General features: G+C 41.0%; 1 protein-coding gene across 1 annotated transcript; it reads left to right on the forward strand.

The window, feature by feature from the left end:
* Positions 1–96: 96 nt before the first annotated feature.
* LOC124146814 (acetylcholine receptor subunit alpha-like 1) lies at positions 97–16,147 on the forward strand. Its single transcript, XM_046517281.2, has 7 exons — positions 97–179; positions 10,357–10,496; positions 10,940–10,984; positions 13,020–13,129; positions 14,304–14,839; positions 15,075–15,298; positions 15,767–16,147. Exons 1-7 carry the CDS (start codon positions 140–142, stop codon positions 16,055–16,057), a joined length of 1,386 nt encoding a protein of 461 aa, XP_046373237.2. The 5' UTR covers positions 97–139; the 3' UTR covers positions 16,058–16,147.
* The last annotated feature ends 4,155 nt before the right edge of the window (positions 16,148–20,302 follow it).

Genomic DNA, 20,302 nt, shown 5'->3' on the forward strand with positions numbered 1-20,302 from the left:
GCGTGTAAACCGCTCCATGCGTATCTTAATTGGAGACTTTTAGAGCATAACATTGAACAAGTTGAGGTACAAGAAGGGGAACAGAGACATTATACATCTGGCGTTCTGTGAGAGGGGACCTTTTGGAAGCTGCACTGAAATGGCGCTTGTAGGATTTGTCATATTCGTTGGAATGTTAGGTAAGTGAAAGGCTGTTCTGGAGCTGTATATGATGAGGTATATATATATACATCACTGCTTGAAAAGCTTGACCCGTTCGGGTTTGGAAATACATATAAATGCACAAATTTACATCAATTCTAACCATATAACGTCAACGCCAGACAAGAACCAGTCTGACGAAACAGATCTAGTGATAAAATTGATTGAAGTTATTGTCGAATCGCCATATAGACCACCTGGATTCTTAATGCGCCAAAATGTCACGAGAGAGTTATTTACGTGTCCCGCGTTGCATTTGTCATCGTTAATAAAATAATAAAACTACTGGTTAGATACATATAAAATACAAGATAAATACACAAATAAATTAGTATAATATATATATTGTGATCCTTGTATCCTATAATATTGTAGTACATGTATGGAATCAAGTCACAAAAACGCAACTGCTACAGAAAAGCATGCATGCCATGCAAAAGTTGACTTTTATCCAAGCCCCATACATTTCACTACCCAAGAATGTGTATAAAAACATGTGCGTTAACGGGTTTCCATATGCATTGTTTAGCATCGTGCTGACAACAACCACTCAGAACAACAACGAAATGACGCAATTATCCACCATTACGAAATGCCACGCCTGTCCGAAAATGAGAGTCTGCGAGCCATTGGTATGCTTGAAGCAGGATCGAGTCAAGGTGATGTTGCAAGACAATTTAACGTCCACAGAAACACCATTTGGTGTTTATGGCAACGTTGGCAACATACGAATGCAGTCAGAGACCATCCTCGGAGTGGCAGGCCACGCGTAACCAATAATCGACAAGACAACTGGATTCGAACCAGCCAGCAACAGTGACTACAAGAAGCATCCCTGGGCTTCGACGAATATGTCACAAATCGTACGTCGTCGCCTCAGATGTGCAGGGATTGTCGCCAAAAGACCCGCCAGACGTCCCATTTTGACAGGAAACCACCGTCACCATTTGGTATTTATGGCAACGTTAGCAACAGATGAATACAGTCAGAGACCATCCTCGGAGTGGCAGGCCACTCGTAACCAATAATCGACAAGACAATTGGATTCGAACAACACACCTACGAAATCGATTCCAGCCAGCAACAGTGACTGCAAGACGAATATCTTCACAAACCGTACGTCGTCGCCTCAGATGTGCAGGGATTGTCGCCAGAAGACCCGCCAGAAGACCCGCCAGACGTCCCATTTGGACAGGAAACCACCGTCAAGCACGTCTACAGTGGTGCAGACAGCGTCTACGCTGGACGACCATGCAGTGGGGACAAGTTCTATTCACTGACGAGTCTCGTTTTCACAGCGATGGACGGATTCGAGTGTACCGACGTCGAGGTGAACTTTACGTCAATCAATGTGTCATGGAAGAAGATCGGTTCGGGGGCGGCAGCGTTATGGTATGGAGTGAGATAACAGCAACACAGAGGACCCGTTTGATAGTGGTAGAGGGAAAACTCAATGGACAGCGCTACCGCGACGAGATCATCGGCCCTGTTGTTCTACCGTGTTTGCGTCGTCATGGCCCAGACATTACATTTCAACATGACAACGCCCGGCCCCATATTGCTCGACTTGTTCAGGATTCTCTTCAACAAAACAACGTGAATGTCATCCCATGGCCGGCTCGCTCCCCTGATCTCTCACAAATCGATCACATGTGGGATGATATGGATTGGCACCTTCGACGTCAACCACGTGTTCAACAGACACGCCAGGAACTTTGAAACATGCTTAAGCAGATATGGACCGATATCCCACAGGCCTTTGTGCGACGCCGGGTCCATTCCATGAGACGAAGGTGTGTTGCTTGCATTGCAACCAGAGGTCGACACACACGCTATTGATTTGTAAATTGACATTTTGGCATGTTCAATTTTTTTTTTATGAAATCACGCATTTTCTGCAAGTCAGTATGGCAAATTTAACCATTTGAACACTTACAGGAATCTTTTATCTGTTGCAAACCGAAATTGTTTCAGATTTGGTAAAAAAACACAACTTTGCATTGAATCTTATTCAATGTCACAGGAACTTTTGTTGTTCAGTATATATACAACTAAACAATCAGTGTATACAGAAAAATGATCAATAGTTGCGTTATGTGCTGCATGTAGTCACGACATTTTTTTTCTTTTATACATTTATAACAATGTTCTAGATAAAATGTCACAATTAAAAGGACTGAAATAAAAACGTTCTTCCCATTTTCAACAATGCGGACATTAGACATACCGAAACAATGTGGGTATATTCTAGCATTTAAAGGGTTTGGTGATTTACTATCACGACCGGTTTTCACTGCAATGGGAAGGGAACCACATCTATACAGGGCTAAAACTCGGCTTCTTGTTGTTTGTTTGTTGTTTAACGCTTCACTCAGCAATATTCCAGATATATGGCGGCGGTCTGGAAATAATCGAGTCTAAACCAGACAATCCAGTAATTGACATCATGTGCATCGGCCCGCGCAATGATTGGGATACGATAGCCAGCATTAACTAAGTCGGCGAGCCTGACCACCCTATCCCGTTTGTCGCCTCTTACAACAAGCATTGTCGCCGTTTATCTATTCAACATCGGATCTTCACGGGTCCTAAGACTCGGCGCTGGTCGGGGGCACGGGTGGCCCAGTCGTCTAAGGCGGCTCTTGGGCACGCTAGAAACCTATGATTGTGGGTTCGAATCCCGGTTCGCCCTGATTATGTTTCTAGGTTTGTCAGCACCATACCCGTGCTCGTGGGTTTCACCGAAGTGGTAGACGTCTGAGACCTGCATCACTTCGGGCTTTCCTCCCACATTAAGCTGACACGCCGCGATATTACTGTAATACTGTTAAAAGCGGCGTTAAACCCTACTCGGCGCTGGTCTCGAAACCGTACATTTTATAATATATAGTTCCACTGTAACAATCAACATATTGCAATGCACTTTATTTTTATTGTTGCTGTTTATTGATAATGCCAACCTTTACACACAGAGAGAGAGAGAGAGAATAGAGAATGATGTTTATTATAGTGTCACATGTTATATACACTTCATACTAAAACACGTACACAAACAATAAAATATAATATCCGACCAGGTATGGTCTACGAGACACAAGCCATACAGGTATATGTATAACGTCATGATCTGGATAACGTAACATATGTCATATACTAACACAATGTTTGAAGTTAAGATTGGGTTATAAACACGCACGCACACACCCACATGCACACGCACACACACACGCCAAATTACTTATAAAGTCACGCACACCATCATACACAAACACGTAGACACCCACACAAGCCCCCCCCCCCCCCCCCCCCCCCCCACACACACACACGCATGCACGCACGCACACACACACACCATACGTACATTATACCACACACACACACACACACGCATGCACGCACGCACACGCACGCACACACACACACACACACCATACGTACATTCTATCCCACACACACACAAACACACACACCATACGTGCATTATACGTTTATGGATATAATAGACATAGGGCTCAGGCGCTAGATACTTCTTAAGCAATCTATAGGTCCTCGGCTTATTACCATTAGGGTTATTAGCATCATTCCACAGCTCTGAAAACCAAGCAGTTTCATCCACTTGAAATAATTTTGCTTAATGAGAGTGAACTGACCACGTGTCATCGAATGGACATCGATCAAGTCGAGGACTTTTAAGTTTCTAGACAGCTTGTAAACCTCCTTTTCCCATGAGCGCCCTCTTTTTGCTTGGATGACACGGGGCAATCTTGTAATGTCCATACTGTTAAGGCGGAAGAAAAAACGAAATACTTGTATGCGTTGCTAAGTGACACATGTTTTCCAACCCATGTCTCCCCTGGCGGCAACATTTGACACATTACGTTTAAGGCCGAGGAAATATTTACATGCTTTGTTTTGCACTTTTTTATGTTCATACACCCCACAGATGGAAGCACCATATTGCATAATAGGCTGAACCAAAGATTCATACAATTTAGTATAAACTGCGTAAGTAAAACTACCAGCATCAAAATATTTTGTACATAAAACACCAAAAGCTCGACTTGCCGATTTAGTCAGTTAATTAATTGGGAACTTAAAGTCCATGTGTTCGTTGAGCCACAAACCAAGATATTTATAATTGTTACTATAATTCAAAAGAGTTTCACCAATTAAAAAGTTGGTTGTTAAGCAATTTGTATTGGCAGGCCTAAAATGAACAATCTTAATTTTTGTGGGATTAACTGCAAGTCTCCACTTTTGACACCATTCATTGACCACGTTTAACATAGTTTGCAGTTTATCCTCCGTGGGCGCCAATAATAAAATATCATCAGCATATAACATAATACCAATATTTAAATCATTTACGTCAACACGACAGTTCATGCTTTTCTTATTGGCCGCCAGGTCGTTAATGTAAATAGAGAACAATAATGGAGAGACAAGGCACCCTTGCCTTAGTCCCCGTGAGGCCTTAAAAACCAGGGTGAAAGCAAACCATTTACTCTCACATCGCACTTCACATTGCTGCATAAACTTTTAACAGCTTCAAACATTTTTGGGGGGTTTATGCCATTTTTTAATATTTTAAACCATAAACAATCTCTGTTTACATTATCGAACGCCTTTTCATGTCAATAAATGTTGATAATGTTGATTGTTTTCTATTTTTGATTATTGTACAAATGCTGTAGAGGTGATCCAAACAGCTCGTTTTTTCTGAAGCCATTGCTCCTCAGCTAAAATATTATTTCTTTCGCATCACTCACTCAATCTCGCATTTAAAATGTCACAATAGTCATTATTTTAAACAATATGTCAACGCAGACAGGATTTTTCAGACAATCAGCAGGAAGATTATCTGTACCCGCCGCCTTTCTGGATTTAGCACGCTCTATTGCTTTCTCTACTTCCGCCAACGATATAGAGACGTTCAAGGGATCACATAAACATGGATTGTTGCGACGCTTCATATCGTGTTGTTGGTGCAATATTCTCAGCATATAACAACCTTGACAACAAGACATCATCCATTTAAATACCGCAGTTCAATTTGTTTATAACGTCAACCATATCGGTTAATGTACATGAGTAACAGAGGCAGCGAAAATTAATGTTGCATAAAGTATTTCAAACTGTGAAATTTCAAAAGATGTGCTATCTTTTGTCAGCGCTAAAACGCTTGTGTCATCGTGGGGCATGGGACACGAAATGGTTTAAAAGAATGCACTCATGGTACCTTCAAAAGGTAGAGTTTTAATGATTGTAATATGATTCATGTCGGACTGAGATGTCGTTTCAATACTACGATGGCCCATAAGGGACATGGAGTCTGTTTTTCAATATTTTGATATTTCACTTACTGTTATCGTAACCTTTTGCAAATTAAAACGATTTGTCATACAAATCATGTATAAAGAAGATATTGAATCGCTGAAAAGTGAATCGAAAATTTCAAAAACTAAAATGAAAATGTCAAAAACAAAAACGAAATGGTCAAAAACTAAAATGAAAATGTCAAAAACAAAAACGAAAATGTCAAAAAACAAAAGCGAAAATGTCAAAAACTAAAATGAAAATTCAGAAAACTATTCCCACCGCGGTGATAATATTTCTACCGCGGTGGAAATAGTTTTCTGTTACGATATAAGTAAGTGAAATATCAAAATATTGAAAAACAGACTCCATGTCCCTTATGGGCCACCGTAGTTTTTGATATTTTCGCTTTGTTTTTGACATTTTCGCTTCAAATTTCAGCGATTCAATAGCTACTTGGAAGTACATTTTCCATGTTTTCGGTTGTTTTTATACATGATTTACCACATATTTGTATGACAAATTGTGTTAATTTGCAAAAGGTTATGATAAAAGTAAGTTAAATATCAAAATATTGAAAAACAGACTCCATGTCCCTTATGGGCCACCGAACAATACCACTTGAAATATCTCATCCTAGTGTCGTCATCCACCTCCAATCACTGATTGACTGAAAATGGTTATATCCCGCTTTAAACAATATTCCAGCAATATCACGGTGGTGGGTAACACCAGAAATGGGCTTCACACATTATACCAATGTAGGGAATCGAACCCGGGCCTTCGGTGTGAAGAGCGAATGCTTTCGCCATTACTCTACCAAACCGCCCCAATCCAACAACAATGAGTCAGTGACTCAGAGAGTCACTACCATGACGGACATACTATTTTTTTTTTATTGTTGTTGTTTAACGTAGCACTCAGCAATGTTCCAGCTATATGACGCCGGGCTGTAAATAATAGAGTCTGGAGTAGATAGTCCAGTGATTGACATGTGCATCGATCTACGCAATTTGGATACGATGACGTTTATGACGGATATTTATGACTAAATATATAAACCTTGCCATTTGAGTGTGTTTTATTTAGTATATGGATATTGCAAAACAAAAACATGAAAATACATTGTGATATACATAAATGTATACACTCATGTACCTTAAGTAATAAAACCCTGAAGTATCTAGTCACAATAGGCGTCTTTTCATTACTCCAGGAGAAGAGGTACAATTATTTCGGCAACAAATTGGGAGATGACTGTACAAATTATATGTGTCCACATTTTTTACTCAGTAACCCGTGGCAGACCATGAAAATAGGCTGAATTGATGCAGATGTAACATGGACGTGAGACCCCTGATGTTGTCTACACTATATATCTATGCCCAACACTGTTCATTTTAAAGGGTGTTCTCTATGCTTATATAAGCGTTTAATGTGGATACAGAAGGGAGTGTGTGGATTGTGTGTGTGTGTGTGTGTGTGTGTGTGTGTGTGTGTGTGTGTGTGTGTGTGTGTGTGTGTGTGTGTGTGTGTGTGTGTGTGTGTCTGTCTGTCTGTCTGTCTGTCTGTGTGTGTGTGGGGGGGGGGGGGGGGGGGGGCTATTTTAGTTGTATTAATTTGATTCACTAATTTGGGGGCGGCTGTCTATGGTAACTAAATTAACTTAAGGGTTTATCCTTATAGTCAGATATACTGTCACTGTCAGTTTCCTGTATCAGAGTAGTACTACTAGTCACTCATCAATAACACATTATGAACGCATAGGGATTTTTAAGCTGCCGGAGGCTGAGGCCAATTTATAGTGCTAACCCACTGAGATACCATATCGCAGTTTTAACATGAATACCCCACTCAGACACAGTATACTGACTCTGAGCCGACCAGTCCTTGTTTAGCTCCTTAATGCCGAGCGCCAGTCAGGGTAACAACAAGTTCCATTTTTTAACGTATTTTGGTATGACGCAGCCGGGGATGAAGACACCGGGATCAAAAGGCTCTACCACTGGACCACGGAGGCGGTCCTGTACGGATGAGAACGTTCTTGTACTGCTTAGCTGCATCTGCAACACGGGCCGTAGGTCGGCTGTCTGATTCTTCGTGTGTGCAAGTTGCTCGTCCTTCTTTTGTTCCAGGCAGACAACATCCTCGTTCAGTATGCTAATGACTTGCTCGTCGGTTTGAGTAGTGATAGCTTCTGTGCTGAGAAACACAAATAAACTAAGCGGCAAAAGAAAGTAAAGGTTGGCAATTTGTAATTTTCCTAAAAACAGCGATAACTAGTGGAAAGTGGGTATTGGGAATATGTTTGCCATGGAAAAGGTACCAAAAAACACCTCACCCGAACGCGCCACCTTTTGACGGGGCTCGTGTGGTGACATAAAAATGGTGAAAGGTGCATGTTAGCTGTATAAATGCGTTCGTCTGAAGGGTATAACCACACGTGGTGAAAGCACACAAAAGAAATGCCAGGACAGTCACAGGAGCAGAGAGAGCCATCTGTAAGGCCGAAATGGGGGCAACACAGGTCCAAATTGCCAGAAGGTTTGACTGTACACCATTGACAGTAGCCAGGCTGATTCAACGGTACAGGCAGACAGGGGGGACACAGGACAGGCCTAGAATCGGACGACCCCGAGTGACAACACCACTGGAAGACGGTCAGATACGGCTCATTCACTTGCGAAACAGAAACGTAACGGCGACGGCGACGGCAGCAACAGCGTTGGGACATCCAATTAGCCAACGTACAGTACTACCACGACTTTGTGCTGCTGGAATCCGAGCGTATCGTCCTTTCCGAGGAATGGTACTGACAGCTCAACATCGACGCCTGAGACTGCGATGGGCGAGGCAGGTTCGACGCTGGCAAGTGAGAAATTGGCGTCGAGTGCTGTTTACTGATGAAAGTCGGTTTAACTTGTTTCGAAATGACGGCAGAGAACGAGTTTATCGACGCAGAGGGGAACGTTTGGCTCCGGCGTGTATTCGAGAGGTCCATCCATTCGGCGGGGGGGGGGGGATGTCATGGTGTGGGGCGGTATTTGTGGAGATCAGAAGACTGAGTTGGTGATTATACAGGGAAACCTGAACGCTATGCAGTAAAGAGACCAAGTGTTGCAGCCAGTTGTGCTTCCGTTCTTACAAAACCAACAGCAGGGGACATTGTTTCAACACGACAATGCCAGGCCCCATACTGCAAGACTGACTCGGAACTTTCTAAACCAGCAGAACGTTGACGTTTTGCCCTGGCCTGTCCACTCACCCGATATGAATCCTATTGAACATCTTTGGGACCATCTTCACAGACAGATTAGAGCACGCATCAGCCTCCCGTCAACAGACAGGATTTGCAGCAGGCCCTGAGAGACGAGTGGCAACGGATTCCAGTCCACGTCATCAGAAGACTGACGTCATCGATGAGGCGGCGTATCACAGCATACATTGAGGCAGCTGGTCATACACGCTATTGAAGGCAAATGTGTCGACAATGAACTTGTAGTGTGTCTGACAATTTTTTTGCGTTTAGAATCACATGGCCATGAAAGCTTCTCAGTTTCGTCTCCTTGACAAATATCCTACTTTGACCAGTCAGTTTATTAAACGACAGGAACAGACTGTGTGATAGGCATAATCAACTTTACTTTAGAGGACATATTTGGATACGCCATCTACCTTTGGGAAAAAATTAGCATTCATACCATCTCAAAGGCATTATATGTCCATACATGCAGTTTAAATGACCAGCTTGTATGTTTTCTGTAAAACTCTTTGGGACCTCATACGTGTGTTCAAACACCATAAATGATTTAGCGGTTAGGTCCACAGATATGTTGTGCTTGTCGCTGCAACATATGGAATGGACGCCATTTTGAAAAATGGCCGCCAAGGTCACCAGAGGACAAATAAGAAATGGCACCATATCTAAATTTAATTATTCTGAGGTAGTTTTACATGTGTGCTAAATTTCATACTTTTACTGCAGTGTGCAAGATTTTTTCACCATCTGCTGTGGTAAAATAAACTACTACGAGGGTTGGTCAAACACAAAACTAGCAATTGTGAAAGTGTTTTAAATTTTATTTTTCAACAAAATCTCCCTGCTTTCCCTGCTTTCCCTGCTTTCCATGGATTGATGTTTTGAGTCGGATCATAATGGTAGACCAATGTTTTGCCGTTACTAATGTCTTTCTGGATTTGACGAAATCCTCCTCAATTAGCTCTAAATTTTCTCTGACAATGTCTGTTCCTTTGTCCTTAAGATCAGAATTTGGAAACTTTGGCACCCAACGAGCAGATATCTTATCCATCCGTAAATGTTCATGAATAATATCTTAGACCTGTGTCTTCCACAAGTTCGGCAATGGTAATACGTCCATCTGACAGTATGAGTCTCTCCATCTCCTTGATTAAATCGTCATTGCTGGAAATTGAGGGACGTCCAGACCTTGGGTCATCATCAAGGCTTGTTCTCCCAGCCTTAACAGTGGAATAGCTAGGGTACTTATCTCCAAACACTTGTGACATGCGGTCATGAATTTCTTGGGGAGTACTTTTCTCTAAAGTCAAATAATTGATGACTGCTCGTTACTCGTTCTTTTTCATCATATCTGTGTCCATTTGGACACCTATCACATTCAACTGGCTGTCACTAATATACAAACGGCCTACACAGACCAAATACACTTGCAATGGACTACTCAAACAATGTACAACATTGACTATTTTACTTTGTAATGACCCAAAGTTGAAAGTATCTTTTTTCGTAAAAAGGGCATGCAGTGACCTTTCCACGGCAATATCTGTGTTCAATAAATTTCATAATATTTTGTCTTACAGTGACAGGTTCCTGTGTCAACCAGACGGCATTGATGGACAAACTGTTTTCCAATTACAAAAGCGAAATGCGGCCAATATGTGGACAGGATGTTCCTATAGAAGTTCAAATTGGAATCGCTATCAGACAGGTCATTGATCTGGTTAGTATACGAATTGATTTTATTGTTCATAGAGTAGAATTATCAGTTCATATAATGTATACTTTGCCTTCCGTGGATACAAATACATGACTTGGTTGTTTCATTTTTTCAAACCTTCCTAAGGAAATGTTTTCCACCTATTCAAATTCCCAAGCTGAACTTCCATTCTCCTGTGCCACGTTGAATAGATACATGTACGTGAGTATATTACTTGGGCTGCTGTGGTAATCAATATATATCAAGGCTATATGTTACGCGCAATTTACATTTACGCACAAACACAAACATTAGCCATCTGGATTATGTCCGCCAAGAAATCAAAGTTAGCGGATCAGTATATAAATCAGGTTACCATAACTACTCCACGATCATTGTACACTATCCCGAATGCCTTGACGCCATTGTGTTACCCTAATGACGCCGCTGTGTATGTTCCATTCCAGAATGAGCCTAAACAGGTACTGACTGTCAACGCCTGGATTCGATTGGTAGGTTGTTTTTGTAGAGTATTTGAGTATTTTAACATGTTCCATATATTGCCGTTGCCTTTGTTCAGGTGAACAATTTAATCAAATAGTTCAGGTCTTTGTGACGATGCCACCAGCAGGACAGGATACAATCACTTTTTTTTACGAGAACAACTGGTATCGTGACTATTTGATAGTGATTCATAAAAAGATACCTATGGTACAGATGGTCCCTGCTTTTGACGGAGATTTCAGTTTACTAAGTAAACAATATGTGAAATGCCGGACAACCTCAGTGATAAAATCTATGAGGAAACTGAGAATAAAACATGTTTGGTTTTGGAGAGGTGTGCATTGCTCAAGATGTCGGTAACATGTCTCTATTTCGTGATGTCATCAAACAAAAATTGACTGATTGTTATAAACAACAAGGCATTACAAACTCATAAATAGCCCATCGTTAAAATTCTATCCTTCCATGAAAGTTATTTGAAAAGCGAAAACTATATATATGACATCGAAGTATATATATATATATATATATATATATATATATATATATATATATATATATATATGTGTTTACATTTCGAAGTGGGTTTAATGCATTGGGCAGTCAGAAACTTAGGAAAGGTACTGTACATAATTAGGGCATTCTTTTCATTAATTTCTCTGTTTTAGAAAATGAAGAACATGCACCGTCCCCAATATGATATACGCTCTTCGTGACATGCGTTTGTTTATCAAATAATAAGAAAACAATATTCATGCTTCCTATATGTGTGTACAACATGTTCCAAGTCCATGCAAATATAGAACAATAAGTTATAACCAGTCTATATAACAATATGTTTACGTTATATCATATAAGCAAATGTGTGTTGTATGGGTCTGTTGACCAAATGAACAATCCAGATTGTGTTTGCCATCGTCATTGTCATTGAAACGAATTTCTGCTCGGATTGGCAAAATCAAAGCAAGAGAATTTGACCAAGATTTTACTTATAAGAAGCTTCATGTATATCGAAGATCTTACATCGTTCAATATAGCTCAAAAAGCAAGAGGTGAGCCACCGGTGGGGGCACGATATACTCACCTTTTGGCAAACACCTGGTGTCATCACTATTTAACGGTGAATCGAAAACATGCCCGTGATACACTAAAAAAAAAAAAAAGTACTCATGGAAATGAAAAAAAACTGTTTTGCTGGATTTAATAATATACACAAAGCATTACGAAATAACAAAACAACTGGAAAAGTACTAGTCTTGATTTGCTAGTTTTATCTCAGTGCTTAATACAAAATGCACTTTACAGGGGGTAATTTGTAGGCACTTTCAACATTCAAAAATAAAACTAAGTCCAAATTGACATGGCAGAAACAGGTTATAGGCATTATGCAATTTAGCCTGGAAAAAAAGTTATCAAAACAACAATAAAAATAACAGCTATGTTTATGTACATAATAATAATTACATGTAAGTTGTTGTTTGAGAAGGGAATATGTTACTTTTACGTTCTGATATTTCGACGATGATTCACTATCCCACAATGCCACTGACAAATCACTAACCACTGACAAATCACATGCACGTGGGTTTTACGTGTAAAAAGACATAAAAACCTTTGATACGCTGTATTTGTGCCAAGGCCCAATTAGTACTAATTGAGTTGTTTGAATATTTATATATTTTGAATAGTAAATGCATTTATTTAAAATCTGAGATCGAAAAAACAGTTTTTCTTCATTTCCGTGAGTACTTTTTTTTTCTTTTTTTTTAGGAATCGTGCAATGGAAGCGATTTCCTTGATTTGGAAAAGGGTTATGTCGTTTATTATTTATAACAACTTTATCATCCCATAACTATCCCAGTGACAAATCTGTTACCATGGTTACTAAAGTACCCTTAGCATAGGTTTTACATCATCTGATCAGTGTTGGTGCTGCTGCTGCTCTGATCTTCCACATCGATATTGGCATCAGACTAAAGTTAATGTAGAACAGCTTTCACATTATTGAATTTAACTTTATAAACGGTTTTTTGTGAGTTGTAGAAGTGGTTCGACTGTCAGATAAAATGGAATGCCAGTGAGTATGGGGGCATCTCAATACTTAACCTCCCATTTGAGAAAGTTTGGACACCGGATATTACGCTATATGACAAGTAAGTATTACTCAGCTCTACCTTTTTACCAGCTCTACCTAAAGGCATTCATTAAATCGTTTCGGAGGTGTGTGTGTGTGTGTGTGTGTGTGTGTGTGTGTGTGTGTGTGTGTGTGTGTGTGTGTGTGTGTGTGTGTGTGTGTGTGTGTGTGTGTTGGGGGTGGGGGGGGTGGGGGGGGGGGGGGGGAGAGTGGACACGGGGTTTTGTCTAAGGCCCCGTGATTCGCTGTAAGAGTTGCGTCCCTTGGGCACGCCAGAAACCTATGATTGTGGATTCGAATCCCGGTTCGCCCTGATTATGCTTCTAGGTTTGTCAGCACCATACCCGTGCTCGTGGGTCTCACCGGAGTGGTAACCGTCTGAGACCTGCATCACATCGGGCTTTCCTCCAACATTAAGCTGACACGCCATGATATACTAATAACTGGAATAATGTTCAAAGCGGCGTTAAATCCAACTCTTACCTCACGTTTCGGGAGGAAAGTAATTTCCAGAAAGAGCTCTGATCTTCTTTTAGTGTCCAGATCAGTATGCCACTGTTCATAGTACATGTGTCGTAATTTTTTACTTTGCACAGTAACCTGTGGTTGTATACTGATATACGTTATTCATGCCACCCCTCTCAAGACTCCGAAGGCTGTGGGATAGGCCCGTGGCAAAAGCATTACCTCGTCACTCCAATTGCCCGGGTTCTATTCCCCATATGGGTACACCATGTAAAGCCCATTTCTAGTGTCGTCCGTCGTGACATTTCTGGAATATGGCTAAAAGCGCCGCAAAACAAAACCAATACCTCACTCACTCTAGATAGCGTATAAACCCCCGCCTATCTACATTTGTCACCAGAGGAAAAACAATGGAGGGCAGGGCAGGAGAGCAGGGCAGGTGATTTAGTTAATAGTGCGTTCCGACAGCGTGGAAGGGTGTTCAATATCTCAAGCATCGTTCCGTCTAGGCCAGACTCGATTTCTTACAGGCCGCCGTATTATAACTGAAATGTCATTTACTGTAGTGTTTAACGACACTAGAAGAAGAACAATCATATTTTACGGTTCAGTTATTACACGTTCAAGTTAATAAATATACATAAATATCATGATTGTATCATAATAACTTACATCGATACACCATCACATGCATGCTGCAATAATTCCTCCCTGACGTTTACCCCCAGTGCCGGAAATATCTTTGTTGGATTCAAGGACTACCGCCTTGTCCTCAGCTCAGACGGTTCTGTCACCTACAACTTCCCCACCATCATACAAAGCCTCTGCAAAGTCGACGTCACCTACTTCCCCTTCGACACTCAAACGTGTGCTCTCAAGTTCGGCTCTTGGGCCTCCCACGGACTCCACATCAACTCCACTAACAAAGACAGCGCCGGGGACATTTCCAGCTATAAAGTCAACAGCGAGTGGGACCTGGTGAGTGTTCCCGTGGAACGACATGTAGTGTACTACGGTTGCTGCCCGGAACCTTATCCTGACGTGACGTTCTACATCAATCTACGACGCAAGCCGTTCTACTACGTAGTGAACCTTCTGTTTCCTTGCATACTGATCTCCGCTGTGGGTCTTCTTGGCTTCCTGCTGCCTCCAGACGCCGGGGAGAAGGTGTCGCTGGAGATCACCGTGTTGTTGTCGCTGTCAGTGTTCATGCTGATTGTGTCTGGTATATTACCACCAACTTCGGAAACATTCCCTTATGTAGGTAAGGCATCAAAACCAATTTAAATATAACCCTTAATTTCACATGGTTGTTCGATAAGGATCTACTGATACTATTCATGACATAAGAAATATTTTCCAAAAGGTGACAAATACTTCATGTATGTTCGACATACTATATACATGTACAACCTATCTTACCGTCAGCTAAACAAGTGACATAATCCATCATATATGGAGACTAATATGAGACTACTAAACGTCATTGTCCTCCACAGGAATCTATTTCTGCCTAACTCTGGCGCTGGTGGCCGCCTCCTTGATCCTTACTGTGCTTGTGCTGAACGTGCACTTCAAAGGTCAACATGGTATTGCTGTTCCTCGATGGGTCAGGAATCTGTTTCTTGGTACGCTTGCGCGCCTCCTTTGTGTCAAGACAGACATGTCAGACTTCACTGTCAAGAAGGACGTCAATGGTGACCCTCAACTGAACGGAATTACGGTAAGAATACAGTATGTGTGTGTACGTGCGTGCGTGCGTGCGTGCGTGCGTGCATGAGTGTTTGTGTGTGTGCTTGTACTAGTCCATACGTATTCCGATTTTATAGTGCTAGCCCATTGAGATACCATGCCTCAGTTTAACGTGAATACCCCACTCAGGCACAGTACACTGACTCCGATCGACCAGTCCTATTTTAGCCCCTTAATGCCGAGCGCCGGCGCCAGTACGCCTGTACTCTGTGTACAGTTTGATGGTATGATATTGAAAAGTTCCCACTCATTATCTGTAAAATAATAAGGAGCATATCTTAATGGTTTTGTGTCAAGGTTACTGTATATTTAACATAGGTGTTTACATATTGTTTCATGCTGTATATTTAAGATAGATGTTAACATATCGCTTCATCGTGTACATTTAAGATAGGGGTTTACATATCGCTTCATGTTTATACATTCTTCATTGTTTCAGGGAGTTTTCAATGAGTTAAACCAAGATCAGTTTGAGCGAAATGACTCACGCGTCGGTGTAGAACATTCCCAACAGCAGGCATCTCCCTTGAACAAAGTGATGGAAGAACAGCTGGGTGTCCTTCAGCAGATCAACAATCGGTACATCGAGAAGGATGCAGCTGAATCTATCGAGGAGGACTGGAAGAAAGTGGCAGTTGTGATGGACAGACTGTTCCTTGTCTTGTTCTTCGTTTCGTCCGTGGTTTGCACGATGGCGATCTTGCTGCAGTATGTTGGTGATAGAGGCTGAGTTTAGGACAAGCTACAACATCAGTGAGTGAGTTGGGTTTAACGCCGGTTTTAACAGTATTACAGTTATATCGCGGCGTGTCAGCTTAATGTGGGAGGAAAGCCCGAAGTGATGCAGGTCTCTGACGGTAACCACTTTGGTGATACCCACAAGCACAGGTATGGTGCTGACATAGAAACATAATTGGGGCGAACCGGGATTCGAACCCATAATCAAAGATTTCTGGGATTTTGTATTGAGATTTGATATATTGCAGCTTCAAAACCAGATATATATTTTTATTCAAGACTGTGAGCCTGATTTCTTGCCCTTCACGCCAAGTGGTATCTGATTCGGCAGAAAATCTAGGATGGGTATTCTCTTGCATTGACAATTTATATTTAAGAAAACACCTTGCAACAACTTTTTTTTTAACAGTCAGAAGCATAATTATTTTTTTTCAATAATTTGGGGGGACAATTTCTTTTTTTCCGATAAAATCCCACAATATTTGACTGCTAACCTTCCACAGAGTATGTATCGTAACAGTCTACTTGGCTAGGCGTGGTAACTGCCATGTCTCTCTTCCATCTGAAATAATTAAACACGACCCTCAGACTGATTATATCGAAACCATCTTACACATGGGCTGCTCTTGGATTCAAATCATCATTGTTGACAATTATGCACACAGAAGCATTTTCAGTTAGTTGTATGTGTGTAATTGGCGATTGCAGTGACGGTATACGGAATACGTATTCTGTGTGTCAGTGAATATGGATATACCAGACTAAGTATTCTCATATGCCACATGTAAGAATGTGTTCAATATATTCAGCAAAATGCACGCTATATGACGGCGGTCTGTAAATTATGGAGTCTGAACCAGACAATCCCATAAATGACTATATCCCATTCTTGTACTGTTAACATATCGATTAATATCAACATATCGATTGATACTAACATCTGGATGATATCGACATATCGATTAATATCAACATATCTATTAATAACATGTCAGTGATAACAACATATCGATTAATATCAACATATCGATTAATACCAACTCGTCGATGATATCAACATATCGATTATTATCACTGTGACATATCGATTATTTTAATATCTATATTCAGAATCGTGCAATTACATTGGTTAATTCGAACCACGTGACGAAACAATACATCTCAATGTAGACCCCGAAATCATGTGACTGACTATATATATACAAATATATACAAATATATATATATACATAAGTCTATACATAATTGGGGTGAAATGGGGTTTAGCGTCGCGTTCAAGATTATTGCACTTATATAACGCGTATGTGTGGGGTGAGGATTTTGTATTTTTCCATTAATATGTATCCCCTAATTCTTGTAAAGTATCGAAAATATCATTGAGCACATCGTTAACAAAACATATTCCTGTTTCATACCAATGGTTATATATTAGCCACAAAGAGAAATTGTGCACATAGGGAATCAAAATATATATTGGAACTACATGTGTAAACAAATACAGTAAACACAGTAATTAGTGAAATGAATTGATATTGAACAATATGAGTGTGCTACGTTTCGTGACGTCAGTGGTTTCGGCATGGCCGGGTGCAACACGTTTGTGCATGTGCATCTTGATATAGTGCGTGGAGCATATGGAGGGCAAAAACTAATGTCGATTTGGGAAGTTGAATATTTTACATTTGATCGTTTAAAAAATTACACACCCAATGAACCGCACATCATGCCACGACTCACGACTGCACAACGTCATGAGGCTATTGGGATGGTCCGTGAGGGAATGCCTCAACGTCAGGTAGCTTCGCCTTTCCCTTGCCATCGAAACAACATATCAACACTGTTGAGACGTCACCAGGACAGTGATGGAGTTGCCGATCGCCCTTGTACAGGACGTCCACGCGTCACAGATGGACAGATGGACACGGTTGACCCATTTCCAGACTGCAGTGACCACTGCTCAGACCATTCCACGACTTGGCGTATCCAGCCCAACACAGTCAGGCACCGCTTACTTCCTTACGGGAAACGACCACGTCGTCCCATCATACAACCTATCCTGGCGCAACGCTCGACAAAACCGTCAGAAGTGGTGCTGAAATCACGTCCGTCAACCTCGGTTGTGGTCGAGGACTTGTTTTTTGGGTTTTTTACAAACGAGTCCAGATATAACATTTCTCATAGTGACAGGCGTCAACGTGCCTACAGACGTCTTTTTGGAGCGTCATGCTGAAGCCTGTGTCGTGGAGGGGAATCGCTTTGGGGGTGGTTCCGTGATGATTTAGGTGGGACATGTGCACGTCAGAGAAGCCCTTTAGTTGCTGTGCAGGGCAATATGACAGGTGTGGGTTACCGAAATCAGATTCTCGGACCTGTGACAATTCTTCAACGTCATGCCCCAGGATTGACACTCCAAGAGGATAATGCCCATCCTCACATGGTCAGGGTTTCTCGGGCTTTTCCTCCACTGGACAATGTTCAAAAACTGCCACTGCCGCATCTCTCCCTATAGAGGGACGAAATAGTGCGACGTCTACCCCGAGTACCAACTCCACCAGATAACGTTCGTGATTTCCCAGCAGGGTTGCTGGGAATATGGCAAGTCATTCCAGAAGCCTTCCATGCCCATCTGAGAGACTCTTTGCGTCGGTGATGCACTGCTGTTATCGCTGTTCACGGTGGGCGTACCCGTTATTGAGTTTGTGACCTTGTTCCCCGCATAAGGTTATTGTCATGGACATTAAACATGCTGTTTTGCCGTCCTCTTGTGATCTCAATATCCACCTGTAAAAGTTTACATGGAAACTTTTCATTGTTGGTATATTTCAAATTTAGAATAGATTGTAACAATGAACAGTTTCTTTATGTGGCTAATATACATAACCGATTTTCTCCTTTTTTATATGATTATAATACCACATAGATTGTGATTGTATTTCAGATTATTTGCCAATTTCGTCCTCACACAGTGATATAAGCCATGACCAGTAGTGAAACACGTCCTTCCAAAACATATTTGTAAATCTTGGTTGTATTTCTTTATTAATATAAGGACTATCCACGTGGAAAATTAGAATTATTTTTGAAAGCTTTTTATTAAAAAGAACAGCCCACTTTTGATTATCAAATATTAACCGATTAATTCATCTAACAAATTGGGCAGCTAACGATTCTTTAATTCTTGGTACCTTAATTCCCCATGTTATGGGATAAAGGTCATAATATCTCGTCTTACTCTGTCCGGTTTACGTTTCCAAATAAATTTAAAGCATAATTTAATGGCATCAGTTGATGTTGATGTGTTTGGCACGCCGATAAGAGATGGTTTAATCTAGGTACCAATAGGTATTTCAATACCGTATTTCTTCCAATAGGTGTTAGTGTTGGAACTCGACATACATTCATTTCTTTTTTGTATGATATATATTTTCTGAGTCGATTACGAAATGTAACCCTGACAGTGTAAATTATGTTTGTACCCACTCGAAATTCCACTCTTTACATAGTTTGTCCTTAAGAAACAGGGGCGGTCGGGTAGCCTAGTGGTTAAAGCGTTCGCTCTTCACGCCGAAGATCCGGGTTCGATTCCCGACATGGGTACAATGTGTGAAGCCCATTTCTGGTGTCCCCCGCCGTGATATTGCTGGAATATTGCTAAAAGCGGCGTAAAACCAAACTCACTCACTCACTTAAGAAACATGAAGATTCGGTGTTGAGTTTGTGTGATATACATCTTGCATGGCGATATACACATTGTCGGAGAAATAGGCAAATATTTGTGTCACCGGAATGACGTATGGTTGAACAATGTCTGGCTGGAAACATGGACGTTCATGGCCCCAAAAATGAAAAAAAAAAAGTTCTGGAAATATTCATTAAGTGTCACGTCCATAGATATGAAAAGAAATAAGGAGAATGTGTTTTTAGCTATGATGTGTAGTAACATTATTCATCAAAGCGAAAGAAGAAAGGCGCATCTGTATTTGTAGAAAACCATGTACAGAGACACTTTATTAAAAGGAATTAACAAGGAATTCGATGAAGGCTCATCGTGACTCATGTATAAAAAAAGTTCTTCGTAAGCAAAAGTCCCGGTGAGTGTCACTCCTGAAAAGTATCCCTATGACAGCCATCTATTGTGGACCTCACCTGGTTTGTGTTTGTCTTCAGCCATTGTTAACCATTATAAATATTTATGAATGTACAATAAAAACTATTTTAACAGAATTGTTGTTTTTCA

The sequence above is a fragment of the Haliotis rufescens genome, unplaced genomic scaffold, assembly GCF_023055435.1.
Source record: "Haliotis rufescens isolate VD_foot unplaced genomic scaffold, xgHalRufe1.0.p SCAF_1, whole genome shotgun sequence".
NCBI lineage: Eukaryota > Metazoa > Mollusca > Gastropoda > Lepetellida > Haliotidae > Haliotis > Haliotis rufescens.

Bases quoted from the DNA above. Each gene is read 5' to 3' on its own strand.
- LOC124146814 (XM_046517281.2), top strand. From the start codon at position 140: ATGGCGCTTGTAGGATTTGTCATATTCGTTGGAATGTTAG. The intron at 13,130-14,303 runs GTAAGTATTACT...GTTTACCCCCAG, and splicing joins GATATTACGCTATATGACAA to TGCCGGAAATATCTTTGTTG. The intron at 14,840-15,074 runs GTAAGGCATCAA...TGTCCTCCACAG, and splicing joins GGAAACATTCCCTTATGTAG to GAATCTATTTCTGCCTAACT.